The 14,253-nt window shown below is 46.4% G+C and overlaps 1 protein-coding gene across 1 annotated transcript in view; it reads left to right on the top strand.

Annotated features, from left to right (window-relative positions):
• The first annotated feature begins 11,121 nt into the window (after positions 1–11,121).
• The window catches only part of Hexa (hexosaminidase subunit alpha), a 29,533-nt gene continuing 26,401 nt past the window's right edge, over positions 11,122–14,253 (top strand). Inside the window, exon 1 of the mRNA XM_041679593.1 lies at positions 11,122–11,551. Coding sequence (XP_041535527.1) covers positions 11,299–11,551 — 253 coding nt within the window. The 5' untranslated portion in view covers positions 11,122–11,298. The remainder of the gene's footprint in view (positions 11,552–14,253) is intronic.

Here is a 14,253-nt window from a genome sequence, read left to right as displayed (position 1 = left end):
GCCTGGATTCTGGGAAAGATCCTGGGTAAAGACACAAGCTCAACGCCCCTGTACTCTCTTTGCAAGCTTGTTTGAATACAGTCTTGGCACAAGCCACATTGAGACAGATGAAATGCTAATATTGGTGGGCAAACTATGCCACCCCTGGGATCCCTTCAGCACTGGCATTAAACAAGCACACCACCAAACAGATGATGTTGATGGAATGCGGGGTGTCAGGCCATTTGTGAGCAGTGACTCATTTCTGGAAGAACGTAACGCTGTAACCATTAGAGGAACGGGTTGGCACCATCCAACTCTCAAGCCTACTCTGAGTACTGCCCCAAAGAGCAGGACCGTGTGACTAGCTAGGAACTTGCCAGGGCCTGTGATGGGTATAACAAAACAAGCACATACATCTGGCGGCTGTGTGTATTGTCATACGATGCACATTCAAACCACTGTTGTTGTTTTGAAAAGCAGTTTGGTTAGAAGAAAATATGGAGTAACATCTTTTTTACTCTGAAAAAGCCAATGGTTTGGTATTTTTTCTTAATAAAACACAGTTAAAAAATAAGCTCTAAAGATATATTTTGTCAATGGGGTGACCTTCAGATGGAGAACTTTTGCCCAGCAGATAACAGCAGCAGAGTAAAAGGGCAGTCTGCACAGCAGATTGGTGTTGTTTTTTTTTTTTTTTTTTTTTTGGTTTTTCGAGACAGGGTTTTTCTGTGGCTTTGGAGCCTGTCCTGGAACTAGCTCTGTAGACCAGGCTGGTCTCGAACTCACAGAGATCCGTCTGCCTCTGCCTCCCGAGTGCTGGGATTAAAGGCGTGCGCCACCATCGCCCGGCTTGTAAAGAATTCCTTAGGGTTGAAGAGACCACTCAGCAGTTAAGAGCAAGTACTGTTCTTGCAGAGGATTAGAGTTCAGTTCCCAGCACCCAAATCAGACTGCTCACAACTGCTTGTAACTCAGTTCCAGGGAAGTCAACTCTTCTAGACTCCACATGTACCTGCACACACATGCACATACACACACAGATATAAATAAATAAGTCTTTAATAAAAAAAAAGAATTCTTTTACCAGGCATAGTGGTACATGTCTTTAATATCAGCACTAAGGAGGCAGAGGCAGGCAGATCTATGAGGTCTAAGTCAGCCTGATCTACATGATAAGTTCTGGGATAGCCAAGGAAACACAGTGAGACTGGGCTGGTAAGAAGGCTCACTTAAGGCAGTGCCTGCTATAAAAGCTTGAGGACCTGAGTATGGATCCTGTCACTCACATACACAGAGCCAGGGGTAGTGGCATCTCCTTGTAATCCCAGCATGGGAGGAGCCAAACAAAGAAGATCCTTGGGACTCACTGGGCTGCCAACCCAGCCTACTATGCAAAAAAAAAAAAAAACAAAAAAAAAACAAAAACAAAAACAAAAACAAAGAGACCAGCACCAACAGAAAAACACCTGCAGTTGACTTCTGACCTCCAGGTGCGTGTGCATACATATACACATACACCTGCACACACAGGAACACGTAAGAATTTACGTCTAGGATTTAGATAATTTCAATGATGGTTCCTGTGCTGGGTTTGGGTCCTATAGTCAGGAATAAGGGCATCCTGGGAAAAAGCTGTTGGTTCCTGTATGGCTGAAGTGGTAAGCTGAGGATTTTTTTTTTTTTTTTTTTAAAGATTTATTTATTTATTATGTATACAACATTCTGCCTCGATGTATGCCCACATGCCAGAGGAGGGCGCCAGATCTCAGTACAGGTGGTTGTGAGCCACCATGTGGTTGCTGGGAATTGAACTCAGGACCTCTAGAAGAGCAGCCAGTGCTCTTAACCTCTGAGCCATCTCTCCAGCCCCTAAGCTGAGGATTTTACTTTCCATACACAATATTGTGGTGACTGAATTTAAAAAATGCATATGGCTTCGATAATACAGAAGCAATGCCTGGCAGTGGTGGCACACACCTTTAATTGGAATTAAGTTAAATTCACTCGGGAGGCAGAAACAGGTGGCTCTCTTGAGATTGAGGCCAACCTGGCCTACAGATCTAGTCCAGAACAGACAAGGCCACACAAAGAAACCCAGTCTCAAAATCAAACAAATCCAAACAAGCAAACAAAAGAACAGGACTTGTCTAGCACGCATAGGCTCTTGGCTTGATTTCCAGCACTGAAAACAACAGCAACATGGCACTTCAGACAAAGTAACTTTTGAAAAATGGATCATATTCTTTATTTCTTGTACATTGGTGTTTTGTCTGCATGTATTTCTGTGTAAGGGTGTCAGGGTCCCAGCAACTGGGATTACAGACAGCTGTGGGTGCTGGTAATTAAACTCAGGTTCTGAGGAAGAGCAGCCAGTGTTCTTAACTGTTAAGCCATCTCTCCAGCCTGCAAGAAGTGATATTTAACTGTGCTTTTAGCACACACACACACACACGCACACACACGCACGCACGCACACATATGCACACACACACACACACACAAAACCACCTGAAGAAATCATCAGTGAAATGTGCTATTTGGAAACTTTATTTTTTTATTTTGTGTGGGTGTGTGCATGTGTCCCTGTCCCTCCATCCACCATGTGAGTCCCATGATTGAGCTCAGGTTTCAGGCTCGGAGGCCAATACCTTTTCCCACTGAGTCATCTCACCAGCCCAGGAAACTATCACTTCTTTTCTGAAGCCAAGCACTAGTGGATGGACACAGATAGTCAGTCACATGGATGTGTTATAGGTTTCTAGTCACTGGGCTGGGCTGTTAGTCAAGGAAGGGAGCTAAAATGGGGGAGCGCAGGCAGGGGAAGATGAGTGGAAGACAAAGAGTGATTGACAAAGCTTCCCGGACCAGTTAGGAAATCCCAGTGAGGGGCAAGGCCGAGCCGGAATCAGTCCCTGAGTTCTGAGTCAGTGTTGTCACACCTTCCCTTGGGTAGGGGTGACAGGGTTTGTGTTTATGGCACAGGAAATGCTAGCAACGCTGTCCTCCTGGCACTAACGTGAGGACCGTTCCCAGAACAAAAGAACAAAAACCTCAAATAGCTCAAATCTGAAAAGCCAAGTGGTGTGGTACAGGCCTGCAATTTCAGTACTGAGGATCCTGATGCAGGAGGATTTCCTGTTTCAAGCCAGCTTTGGCTATGTAGTAAGGTAATCTTCCTATTAGAAAGGAAGGGAAGGAGGAAGAAAGGAAGGAAAAGGGGAAGGGGAAGGGGAAGGGGAAGGGAAGGGAATTAAGAAAGAGAGGAAAGGTGGGAGGGGAGGAAAAGGGGCTGAATAAACATCTTAGCAGTTAAGAGCACTAGCTCCTCTTTCAGAAGACCTGGATTCAGCTCCCAGCACCCATGCTGAGAGGCTCAAAACTGTACGTAACCCCAGTTCCAGGGGATCCAACATCCTCTTCTGGCCGCCAAAGCTTTAAAAATGTAATATTTAAAAAGAAAGAGCGATAAGAAAGGAGACAAAAAAAAAAAAAAGGTGAAATTAAATTATATAGGTGGCATATGTTTACACGTTAAAAAATAAAGGATCTCTAGGGGAGCCCCCCTCCCCTGCTAAGCTTAGCCTCTTAATTACCCCCTCAGAAGCAGTCAGCACCAGCAGTTACCCACACCTGCTTCAAGAGACTTCCTAGGGAAACAGACATACCACGTGTTCCCTCCTCGGAGTAGCCTTTTTCTCTGTAGCCTGGGAGATGCTTTGTGCTTTCTTACCCATACTGCTAGAGTGCTTTGGTCAGGAGCACGCCCTGCCAGAGGCCTGCTCAGCAGGCCTCTTAGAGAGGCTGAGGACATCACCCAGTGTCAGCTGACAACATCGTCATGTTTCCAAGACTGCTCTTGTGTCACTTACTTTTATTTTTAATTTTTCTTAAAAATAAAGGACATTGCCAAGTATGCTATGACAGTGTGCACATTTAATCACAACACTGGGGAGACAGGGCTGGGGGAGTGCTATGAACTAAAGGCCAGCCTGCTTTATTAGTGAGTTTCAGTCCAGCTAGAGCTACGTAGTTAAGACTGTGTCTCAAAACAAGCAAAAAACGAGCAAACAAAAAATAAAACCACAAAATAAAAATTAAACAAAATCAAAAATTGAGGTTTTTACTTACTTTGGACTTTCAGTTAATATTTCACAGTATCTCATGATCTAAGAGTCATCTTTACTTAGGAAAGATTTTCAATCTGGTACAGTAAAGGAAAATAGAGGTTTAAATTCAACTATTGGGTGACCTAATTTTTTTTTAACAGAATATAACTTCAGAACCTGAAGACTTTTTTTTAAATATATTTAACCTATCATATACAGATGAAGAAACGAGGACTCATGTTATGTATGTGTGTGTGTGTGCGTGCACGTGAGTGTAGGCGCATGTGAGGCCAGAGGTGTCAGGTCTCCCTGGAGCTGTAGTTTCAGGAGGTTTTGAGTCACCAAGGATAGGTGATAGGTTTCAAATCTGGGTCTTCTGCAAAGGCACTAACTTAAGTCTTAACCACTGAGCCATCTCTCCAGCCCTGAGACTACAGACTTTAAGAAACCTAATGTGTAAATTCATGCCATGAAAAATGGCACAGGCCTGCTTTACTAACCTGCCTTATCACGAACACTGTGGTGTGCTAATCTCACAGTCAGTCATGTTGCTAGCGGAACTTTTCTTTGTAAGTGCCTCTACCCAGCTCTAAGGAAGCCAAAACTGCAATCAGTGGAAAGGTGCGATCAGGGAGAAATCCCGTAAGTGGAGCTGCTTGTCCACTCCATCTTTAAAGGAAACACCTGAGCCAGGCCACAGCCACACAATCCCGATGGCCACCACTAGCAGAAACAGAACATCAAATAAGGTTGTCCAAGCTGGTGCTGCTGAGCCACGGCGCCAATCACCCCCGTGCTGCCATCTGGCAGCAGGGGTAGCAAAGGTCTAATTAGTTGAGTGATGGCCATGCAGTCCCAGCTGTGTTGCCATTAAAAAGACAGAGTAATTTCAAGATCGACTGGCTGAGACGGTCTTAGAAACATTTCTCCCCATGACAGTCATTTCAGAAGTTGAGATAATCCTTCTTTAAATACATTGCCATACACTGGCAAATTGGATTCGTTTTGGACGATCTATTTGAATGGCCAATGATGAAATAACCAGAAACTCAAAACAGACAACTAATCCCGTTTCTCTGCCTAGAAACATAATGTTTTCAAACATGGGAGTGGAATTGTCTACATGTATGCCTCAGCATGATCCCTGGGCTCCCTGTTGGTAGTATGTAGACCTTCCCAATTTACAGAATCCAGCTGCCAGGGCAAACTTCCCAGATGGATCCGACAAGACTCTAAGAATCTTTGGATTTCTGCAAAAGGGATCACTGCTCCGGGTATGGTTTTTTTTTTTTTTTTTTTTTTTTTTTCGAGACAGGGTTTCTCTGTAGCTTTTGGTTCCTGTCCTGGAACTAGCTCTTGTAGACCAGGCTGGCCTCGAACTCACAGAGATCCGCCTGCCTCTGCCTCCCGAGTGCTGGGATTAAAGGCATGCGCCACCACCGCCCGGCTCCGGGTATGTTTTTTTTTTTTTTTTTTTTTTTTGTTTTTTCGAGACAGGGTTTCCCTGTGGCTTTGGAGCCTGTCCTGGAACTAGCTCTGTAGACCAGGCTGGCCTCGAACTCACAGAGATCCGCCTGCCTCTGCCTCCCGAGTGCTGGGATTAAAGGCGAGCGCCACCATCGCCCGGCTCCGGGTATGTTTTTTGATTGTCAAAAACGTTAACATCTAGACTGGGAAGATGGTTCAGTTGTTAAATGCCTGTTGAGCAAGCCTGAAGAATAGAGTTCAGATCCCCAGAACCCATGTAAATGTTGGGTGGCTACAGTCATTCACCTGTAATTCCAACTTCAGAAGTCAAAATAAAGGCTCCCCAGAGCAAACTGGCTAGCAAGACTAGCCATATTAATGAACTCTGGTCTGACTGAGAGACCATGCCTCTGTGATGAGGTGGAAGGGAGATTAAGGATAATTCCAGGTATTGTCTTCTGACTCCCACATCCATGCACACCCACACACATGTGTTCACACACATGCACACTGATAGAGAGCCTTGCTCAGCCATTATCGGTCAATACACAGACAGGAATGTCTGTTGAAACAGTCTGTCTTCCAAGGTTGTCTGTTTTGCCCGGGAAAACAGTTTCAGGAAAGAGACATGTTGCTCCCTACAGTTCCAACAATTCCCTCAATCCCAAGCCCCTCACAGATAGTTTTGCCCCTGGAAGACCCCTCAATTTACCTCACCGTGAACATTAATAAATACAGTCTTATCTGTTGAAGGTTAGACTCAGGTCTCTTTTTGCCTTTTGTCTCTTTACTCTGCCTCAGAAATCTAACACACAACACACACACACACACACACACACACACACACACACACACACGGGGGGGGGGATTAATAGCCAGGCATGGTGAAACAGGCCTGTCACCCCAACATTCGGGAGGCTGGGCTATATATATCAACAGTCTCAGAAAACAAAACAAGACAGATGTGGTGCACACTTTTAATCCCAGCACTGGAGAGGCAGAGGCAGTTAGATCTCTGTGGGTTTGTGGCCACCCTGGTCTATATAGCAAGCTCCAAACCAGCCAAAGCTATTTAGTGAGACCCTATCTCAAAATAAACAAACAAATACACAAGCAAAACAAAATTTTACCAGTAATAATTTAATTAAGCTTAAGAGCCAACTTGATGCAAAGTATTATGCAATATAAGTGTGTAAGGATGGTTAAAATATAGTCACGTGATTCATGGAGCAGGGGCTGAACATATATATTCATTGTTACATGTGATTAGCTTCAGGGAAAGATATAGTTAGAACCAGACTACAAAATTACAGCAGAAAAACTGGATCTGACTGGAGAAATGAATGCCAATTTCCCTTACCATTGGGGGAAGTGGGGTCTCCAGGTACCAATCAGGGAGCAGATGGCCCTGAAGCTGGAAAATCAGGGGAAGTCAGATGGCAGGGACCACCATGCATCAAGGAAAAGAATTTCATGTCATTTCTAGAAAACATTATCTCCTGAAGGGACCTGCATGGCCATGCAGAAAAGAAAAAGAAATACCTTCAAAAAGAGCAGAAATCAAAGAGCTAGCCATTGTCATTTCCCATTCTTTGTTCTTCTCTGATGCGCTGGCTACTTTTTGGTTCTTGTTGTTTGGGGGTTTTATTTGTTTTTGTCAACTTTACACAAGCTAGGGTCATCAGGGAAGAGACAAGGACAATCAAGAAAATAGCTCCATTAGATTGGCCTGTAGGTAAGTCTGTGGAACATTTTCTGGATTAATGACTGATGTAAGAGAACACAGTCCACTGTGGGTGGTTTCACCCCTAGGCTGGTGGCACTGGGTTATATTTAAAAAAAACAAACAAACATGCTGAGCCAAGCCATGGAGAGCAAACCAGTAAGTGGCATTCCTACATGATCTCTACATCAGTTCCTGCCTCTAGTTCTGCCCTGGATTCCCCCAGTTACAGCTTGTGACATGGATGATTTAACAAAGTAAACCTTTTCTTCCTCAAGTTTCTTTTGGTCTTGGTGTTTATCACAGTAATAGAAAGCAAACTAGGGGGTAGGAGGTGATGTTTCTCGCCTTTAGTCCTGCACTAGGGAGGCAGAGGCAGGTGGATCTCTGTGAGTTTGAGGCCAGCCTGGTCTACAAACCAAGCTCAGGGATTAAGAGCACTTATTGTTCTTGCAGAGTACATGGTTTCTGCCAAAATTAATCTTTTTTTTTTTAAGTTAGAATCTCACTATATAGCTCTGGATGTCCTGGAACTCACTATGTAGACCAGGCTAGCCTCGAACTCAGAGATCTGCCTGCCTCTGCCTCCTGAGTGCTGGGATTAATGGTGTGCGCCACCACTGCCACCTGGCTCCTAAATTGTCTTTAATCACAAAAGCAAGACAAGTAATCCACATATATCTGGTACAGAGTGCATCACTCAGGAACTTTCTACTTCATTTCACGATCCAGACTTCACACACTGTTTGTTTCCAGCCAAATACAGCAGTTCCCTGGAGGCACCACAGACCTCTGCTTCGGTTTGTCTATATTACTCATCTAACACACACTCCTGAAATGTCTGCTATGTGCCGGGCTCTTCTAGGGTCTTGGATCCTTGAGTGAACCCATCACTGTTTCTTCTTGACTGCTGTCGTCCTCCACAAGCTGCCCTCTTCGCTATACACTGAGTAAGGCTGGGCTTTGAAATCCTTCATGCGCTCGCTGGACAAACACTAGCTGAGCACTTCCTGCCTGCAGAGTCCTGGCTCGGGCAGTAAGGACACAATGGTCTCATTCATCATGTGGGCATGATCCAGCAAAGGGACCAAAATGAACCATGTGAAATGGAGAAGAGGTGATGCTTCCCATGGGTCTTCCCCTCACAGCACACAAACAAGATGGCTGTGCATCACTGGACAGGATTAGCCAGAATGCTAGTCTCCCTGAGTCCTGTCACCCCAAGAATGAATCACTGTTTAGGTAGATGCCCCAGAGACATGCCTACAGCCTGATCTCACGGAGCTATTTTCTCCACTGAGGCTCCTTCTTCTCCTATGGCTCTGGCTTCTGTCAAGCTGACATGAAACTAGCCAGCACACCTGTACTTTTATTTTTTTTTTTTGAGACAGGCTCTCTCTATGTTGTCCTGGCTGTCCTCAAACTCAGAAATCTCTCTGCTTCTGCCTCCCAAGTGCTGGGATTAAAGCTGTACACCACCACACCCAGCCCATCTCCTGCCCATTTGTCTGTCTTTACTTGAGTGAGCTGTCGGGGCTGGAGCAGTGACTGAGCGGTTAAGGGTACGTACTGCTGTTGCAGAGGTCTTGAGGCCAGCTCTCAGCAGGCAGCATGCGCTGTGAAAGTTTATTCACTCAGATTTTTGCTGCTCTCTATGCTGGATTTTGCACATTCGTTTGCATGACCCTTTTACAACCGTTTACAGTCCATACTGCCTGACCACCTGATGTACTAGTTAGAGAGTAATCGAAACGTTATGGACTATTGTCTCAAGAAACTCTAAGTGCTTTGCTTAGTAATTTTCCTTTCTTCCTTTGGGTGCAGCTCATTCACCCTGTGACGCTTTCAAGTGATTTTTTTTTCCCCTTGGGTTCAGTGAGGTGTCACATGACAAGGTGCCTGGGCACATTCTCAGTCCTCAAGTCCGATTTTGTTCTATTGTTCTTACCTCTGACCCTGTTTTGAACTCTCCTCAACTATCAGCCCCGCAGACCTGATTATGAACTTGGCTCTTCTGACGTCGCCTCTGGAATTCCCCCTCCTCCTTCCTCTTTCCAGCCCAATAAAAATAGAGAAGCAAGTACACTGCAAGGGTTCGCAAACCGCAAACCGCTGCCGGAATCCACGATTCTCTATGTGACCCTAGGTGAAGTCTCTCCTGACTGGAAAAGTGAGTATCCGGACCCTAAGAGCACTGATAAAAAACCTAGGTTTAACCAACAGAGGAATTAAGAATGGGGATTTGGCTCGGATGATGTGCTTGCCTCATAAGCATGAGGCCCGACCAAGTTCAATCCCCAGAACCTATGAAAAGAAAAAAAAGGAAAGGTGGTACAGGCTTGTTATCCCAGAGGTGCGAGGCAGACAGGTAGATCCCAGGACTCACTGACAGACCAACCTGGCCTAACCATGGAGCCCCAGGCCAGTGAAAAACCCAGTCTCAAAAAAACAAGGTAGATTGCCTGGTGGTGGCGGTACAAGTCTTTAATCCCAGCACTCAGGAAGCAGAGGCAGAAGGATCTCTGTGAGTTCAAGGCCAGTCTGGTCTACAGAGTGAGTTCTAGGACTAGCTCCAAAACGACAGAGAAATCCTGTCTTGAAAAACCAAAAGAAAAACCAAAAGCACAAAACAAGGTAAACAGAGGTTACCTAAGGAATGACATCCAACATTGTCAGCTGGTCCACGCACACAAGCGACACATGCACCCATGCACCCCACACACGGGAGGAAAGGCTTAGGATGTGGTTCAGTCAGTAGAGCGTTCACCTTCACAGCGTGCACGAAGCCCATTCACACCCACCGCTCTGTACATCAGGTGTGGTGGGCACAGCCTCTAACCCTAGCACTCAGGAGAGGAAGGAAGGAGACTCTGAAGTTCAAGGTCATCCTCAGCTGCGCAGCAACCAGTTTTGTGCAGTCTGAGATTCTAGCAGAATTTAGGACCTGAACTGTGACTGTAGAGATTATCGCTCTCTGGGTACTAGGTCTAGCCCTATTAACCGCCTAGCAGAAACTTTTCTGCTTTTCTTCCACTGTTCCTCCCACTCCCCTCAGGGCTGAGGGCTGAACCCATGTTCTCATGCACGTTAGGAAAGTTACCACTGAGCTACACTCCCAGTCAAGGGAAACTGCATTTTTCTTTTCTTTTCTTTTTTTCCTTTTCTCTTTCTTTCTTTCTTTCTTTCTTTCTCTCTTTCCCTTTGTTTTTTCAAGACAGGGTTTCTCTGTGTTACAGCTCTGTCTGTCCTATTTTGGGACTCACTTTATAGACCAGGCTGGCCACAGACTTAAGAGACTTAGAGGGAAAGACTTCCTGCCTTTCCCTCACAAATTCTGGTATCACAACCAGAAACCACTACATTTCTAAAGCACACAACTTTGGGTGTTTTGCAGTTGCCCCCAGAACAAAGTCCTGATTCTTAGACTCAATATGTAGTTCCCTGCAGGCCCAGCCCCCAGGTTATTACTTGGGGGGCATCTTCCATCCTGCAGCCCAAGTCCCAGCTTGTATTGCTGTCTGCACTAAACACACACCACGGGGTGTGGAGTTGTGTGTGAAAGGAGGGGGCAGTTTCAGGTAGGTAATAAAAGAGGGTATTTGTAAGTGGTCCCCTCTGGAGGCAGGCAACGGGGTGTCTCCAAACATTTTTTTCCTATCCAAGATCACACTGTTGTTGAGTCCTCTGGAATTGTTCAAGTGTCCTTTGTGCCACGTGACTTGGACTCTAGTTTTTCTTCTGTTTTTTCCTAGGCCGGGTTGGTTCTCCAACCGCAGGGGCGGCGCCTGTCCCTCCCGGCCCAGCCCCTAGGCTTGCATTACTGAGGCCCGGCCCGGGCGGGGACCGCTCCTAAACAGCCTAGCGTGCCGGAAGCTGCGGAAAACGGAGCCTAACGATCGCGGAGGTCGAGCTCAGCTTCCCGCGCGCTCACGTGACCCTTCGATTGTCACGCGGGCGCCGCTCACCTGACCGGGGTCTCACGTGGGCTCAGCCTGCATTGAGGGCGCTTGCCGGAGGGCCATGGCAGGCTGCAGGCTCTGGGTTTCGCTGCTGCTGGCGGCGGCGTTGGCTTGCTTGGCCACGGCGGTGTGGCCCTGGCCCCAGTACATCCAAACCTACCACCGGCGCTACCCCCTGTACCCCAACAACTTCCAGTTCCGGTACCATGCCGGTTCGGCCGCGCAGGCGGGCTGCGTCGTCCTCGACGAGGCCTTTCGACGTTACCGTAACCTGCTCTTCGGTTCCGGCTCTTGGCCCCGACCCAGTTTCTCAAGTGAGTCACAGCCTCTTCTTCCCTCCGAAGGAGCCGCCTTCTGTGGATCAACCCCTGCCCGGCTTCCTCCTCATGGCTTCTGCCCTGCCCAGCCAGTCACTTCCCAGGTCCCCTTTTCCCCTTGCTTTTTCTCTAGCCGGCTACTCAGCCTCCCAGGCGTAGCCGCTTCTCCATTCGTTCCTTCATTAATCAGACTTCTGGGGTCTCCATTTGCCCTGAATCTTTTCTCTTGGACTATAGGTTTTCATTTTTTAAAATGCCTGCTGTAGGGAGGACCACAGTTCAATCAGGCTGTTAAAATATTGAAAGTATGATGCCAATAGACATTTAAGATGATTCTTTAGGTCATGCTCCAGGGGTAACCGGTCCCTGTGAGGCAGTGACCAGGGCTGCACAGTGGAGCTCAGCATATGTCTGGCACATAAGTTACTTAGTAAATGTTTAAATTGTGAAAGAAATCATAGAACACAAGGCCCCGAACTTCCGGGGACCTCGACAGAGGCAGCTTGACTCTTGACAGGCTTGGGCCTGACACGGATGAGATGGTGGGTGTGGGGATGGAAGAGAAACAGTGTTGGGTGCCTGTCGTGGGCCCTGGTACTGTAGATGCTAAGCAGATGCTAAGTGTGTCCCTTCCCAACCCATTTATTCTAGAATGAAGGTAAGAGAATTGGTTCTTGTGCAACCACTGTCGGTATTTGATTTGTTCATCCTCGGGTAGTAAACAAGTGACCTAGTAAGTCGCGCGTGCCATTATGGTCTGAATCCTCTAAAGTGTCTCCTTGGGCCCTTTCTTCCCTAACTGTCTCTGTAAACATAGTGGGTTTAGCGTGTTTGTTGGTTCTGTTGTGTTAAAGGACTGTTTGGTGTAAGGTGTGTTCTTTACTTTCCTCATTGCTGTGACTAAGAACAGTATTGTGGCTCACTGGCAGAGGAAGTAGTCCACCACGAGAGTGTGGGAGCCTGAGCTTCAGGTAGCTTGTCACAGTGCACAACAGCCAAGAGGCAAAGAGAAGAATTCGTCCCCCATTTTCCCTCTTCTGCATCGACCATGCCATCCACAACTGGGGTGGGTCTTTCCTTCTGAGTTAAAATTATCTCTGAAGGCACACTCCCAGACACAGCCTTGCAGGGCTTAGCATCCTGCAAGGCCTCCTCGTTCTTGTGTCTTTCTAAGATCATCAATAGGAAGATGGTCGTCAGGTTTCAGACTTGGAGTGGAATCTGATTGCGAGAAAGCTGGAGGAGCATGGGATGCCAACTTGTAGTCTCTGCTCTTGTCACAGAATTGGAAATGCAAAATGTGTCATGGAGCCGGGTTGGGCAGGAGTAATGATTAGAGCTCTCCACTCTAGGGGCTGGGACTTGCGCACAGTTGGGAGGTTAGGTAAGCCCTGGGTTCAGAAAGCCTCCTTGGGAGGTAGAGCCAGGAGGATCAAGAGTTCAAAGTCATCTTTGGCTCCCTAATGAATTTTAGGTCATCATGGGCGGACAGAGACCCTTTCTCAAAACAAGCAAAGAAACTCTCCACTCTTCAGTGGCCTGATGGTTTGTTCTTGTAGAAGATGGGCTGCCTTTCAGTGTACTGTTTTCAAAGAGGAAGACGTTTTACGATGCCGCTTATAATGGGGTATGTGGAGAATGGAGTGGTGCCTAATGAAAAATAATGATGAAGCTATCTTTGAAGAGGAGGTAGGTACTAGGATCAACCGTATTTGGATGAGGTTCAGAAGTATGCATTGATCTGTTTATATTAAACTCTCGGAGTTTGGGTTAGTTATGCCCATAGTCTTCCACAGGCTGGGTGACTTTCCCTTCTACCTAAATCATAATGCTTTCACAGTAATCTGCCTAATTCTGAGCCTGAGAAGCTCACCTTCCTAGGGTGTGTCTGACTAGTTTGGGTCTGGCATATGAAATCTGAGATGCCTTCCTTCTACTTCCTTACCGCGTACTTCATTCCAGACAAAAGTAAAATAGGGAGGGCGTTGGTGAGCTGACCAGCTGACCCGTTCATTGTCTTGGGTGCTTGGTATCGCACTTGGGCATGTTGTAGGTTTTTTTGATTGTTAAAAGTCAGAGGTTTTGATTTCCTCACCCTTAAGAAAATGTTTAAACTAAAAACCAGGCATTGTAGCCTCTGCCTCCTGAGTGCTGGTTCGTATAGTAGTGTGGTCCAAGTCAGCCTGTATACTTAGGGAGATCCTGTCTCTAAGTGAATGGATAAATATAAACAAACAAGTGTTTAACCAGTCTGCCTAGGAGCTTTCTCCCACCACTGTTGGAGCTATTGACAATTGGAGCAGCTCAGGAGAATCATTTGGGTTCTCCTGAAAAGTGTTTGCGTGTATAAATAAACTTTTGTGACCTGCTCCAAGGTAACAAAAATCCACTCTCCTAGAAACACTGAATTTTCTTCTCTGTTCCTAGCTGTAACAGATAGCATCCATGCTTAGGGGGTTTTCTCTTTGGTTTTTGTTGTTGTTGTTGTTAGGGTTTTTGTTTTGTTTTGACAGCTGTCTTAAGTTGTAAATAAGTTTCTCCAGCTATCTGTTGTATGCCCCTTGTTTGGGCTTGGGCATGGCTGAAGTTCATTTTTGGACGTGGGTTCAAGTGCAGGAGGTAGGGTTGCTCAGCAGCTCAGCAGTCAGAAGCAGCCTGATACTTCTATAAAACATTAGGGGTGGAGATAGGGAGCCTGC

The sequence above is a fragment of the Microtus oregoni genome, unplaced genomic scaffold (assembly GCF_018167655.1).
Source record: "Microtus oregoni isolate MIOR12 unplaced genomic scaffold, Mior012 000032F_ref0000030, whole genome shotgun sequence".
NCBI classification, from domain to species: Eukaryota; Metazoa; Chordata; class Mammalia; order Rodentia; family Cricetidae; genus Microtus; species Microtus oregoni.
Note: the sequence above shows the minus strand (reverse complement) of the source record. Positions and strands in the feature narration are given on the sequence as shown.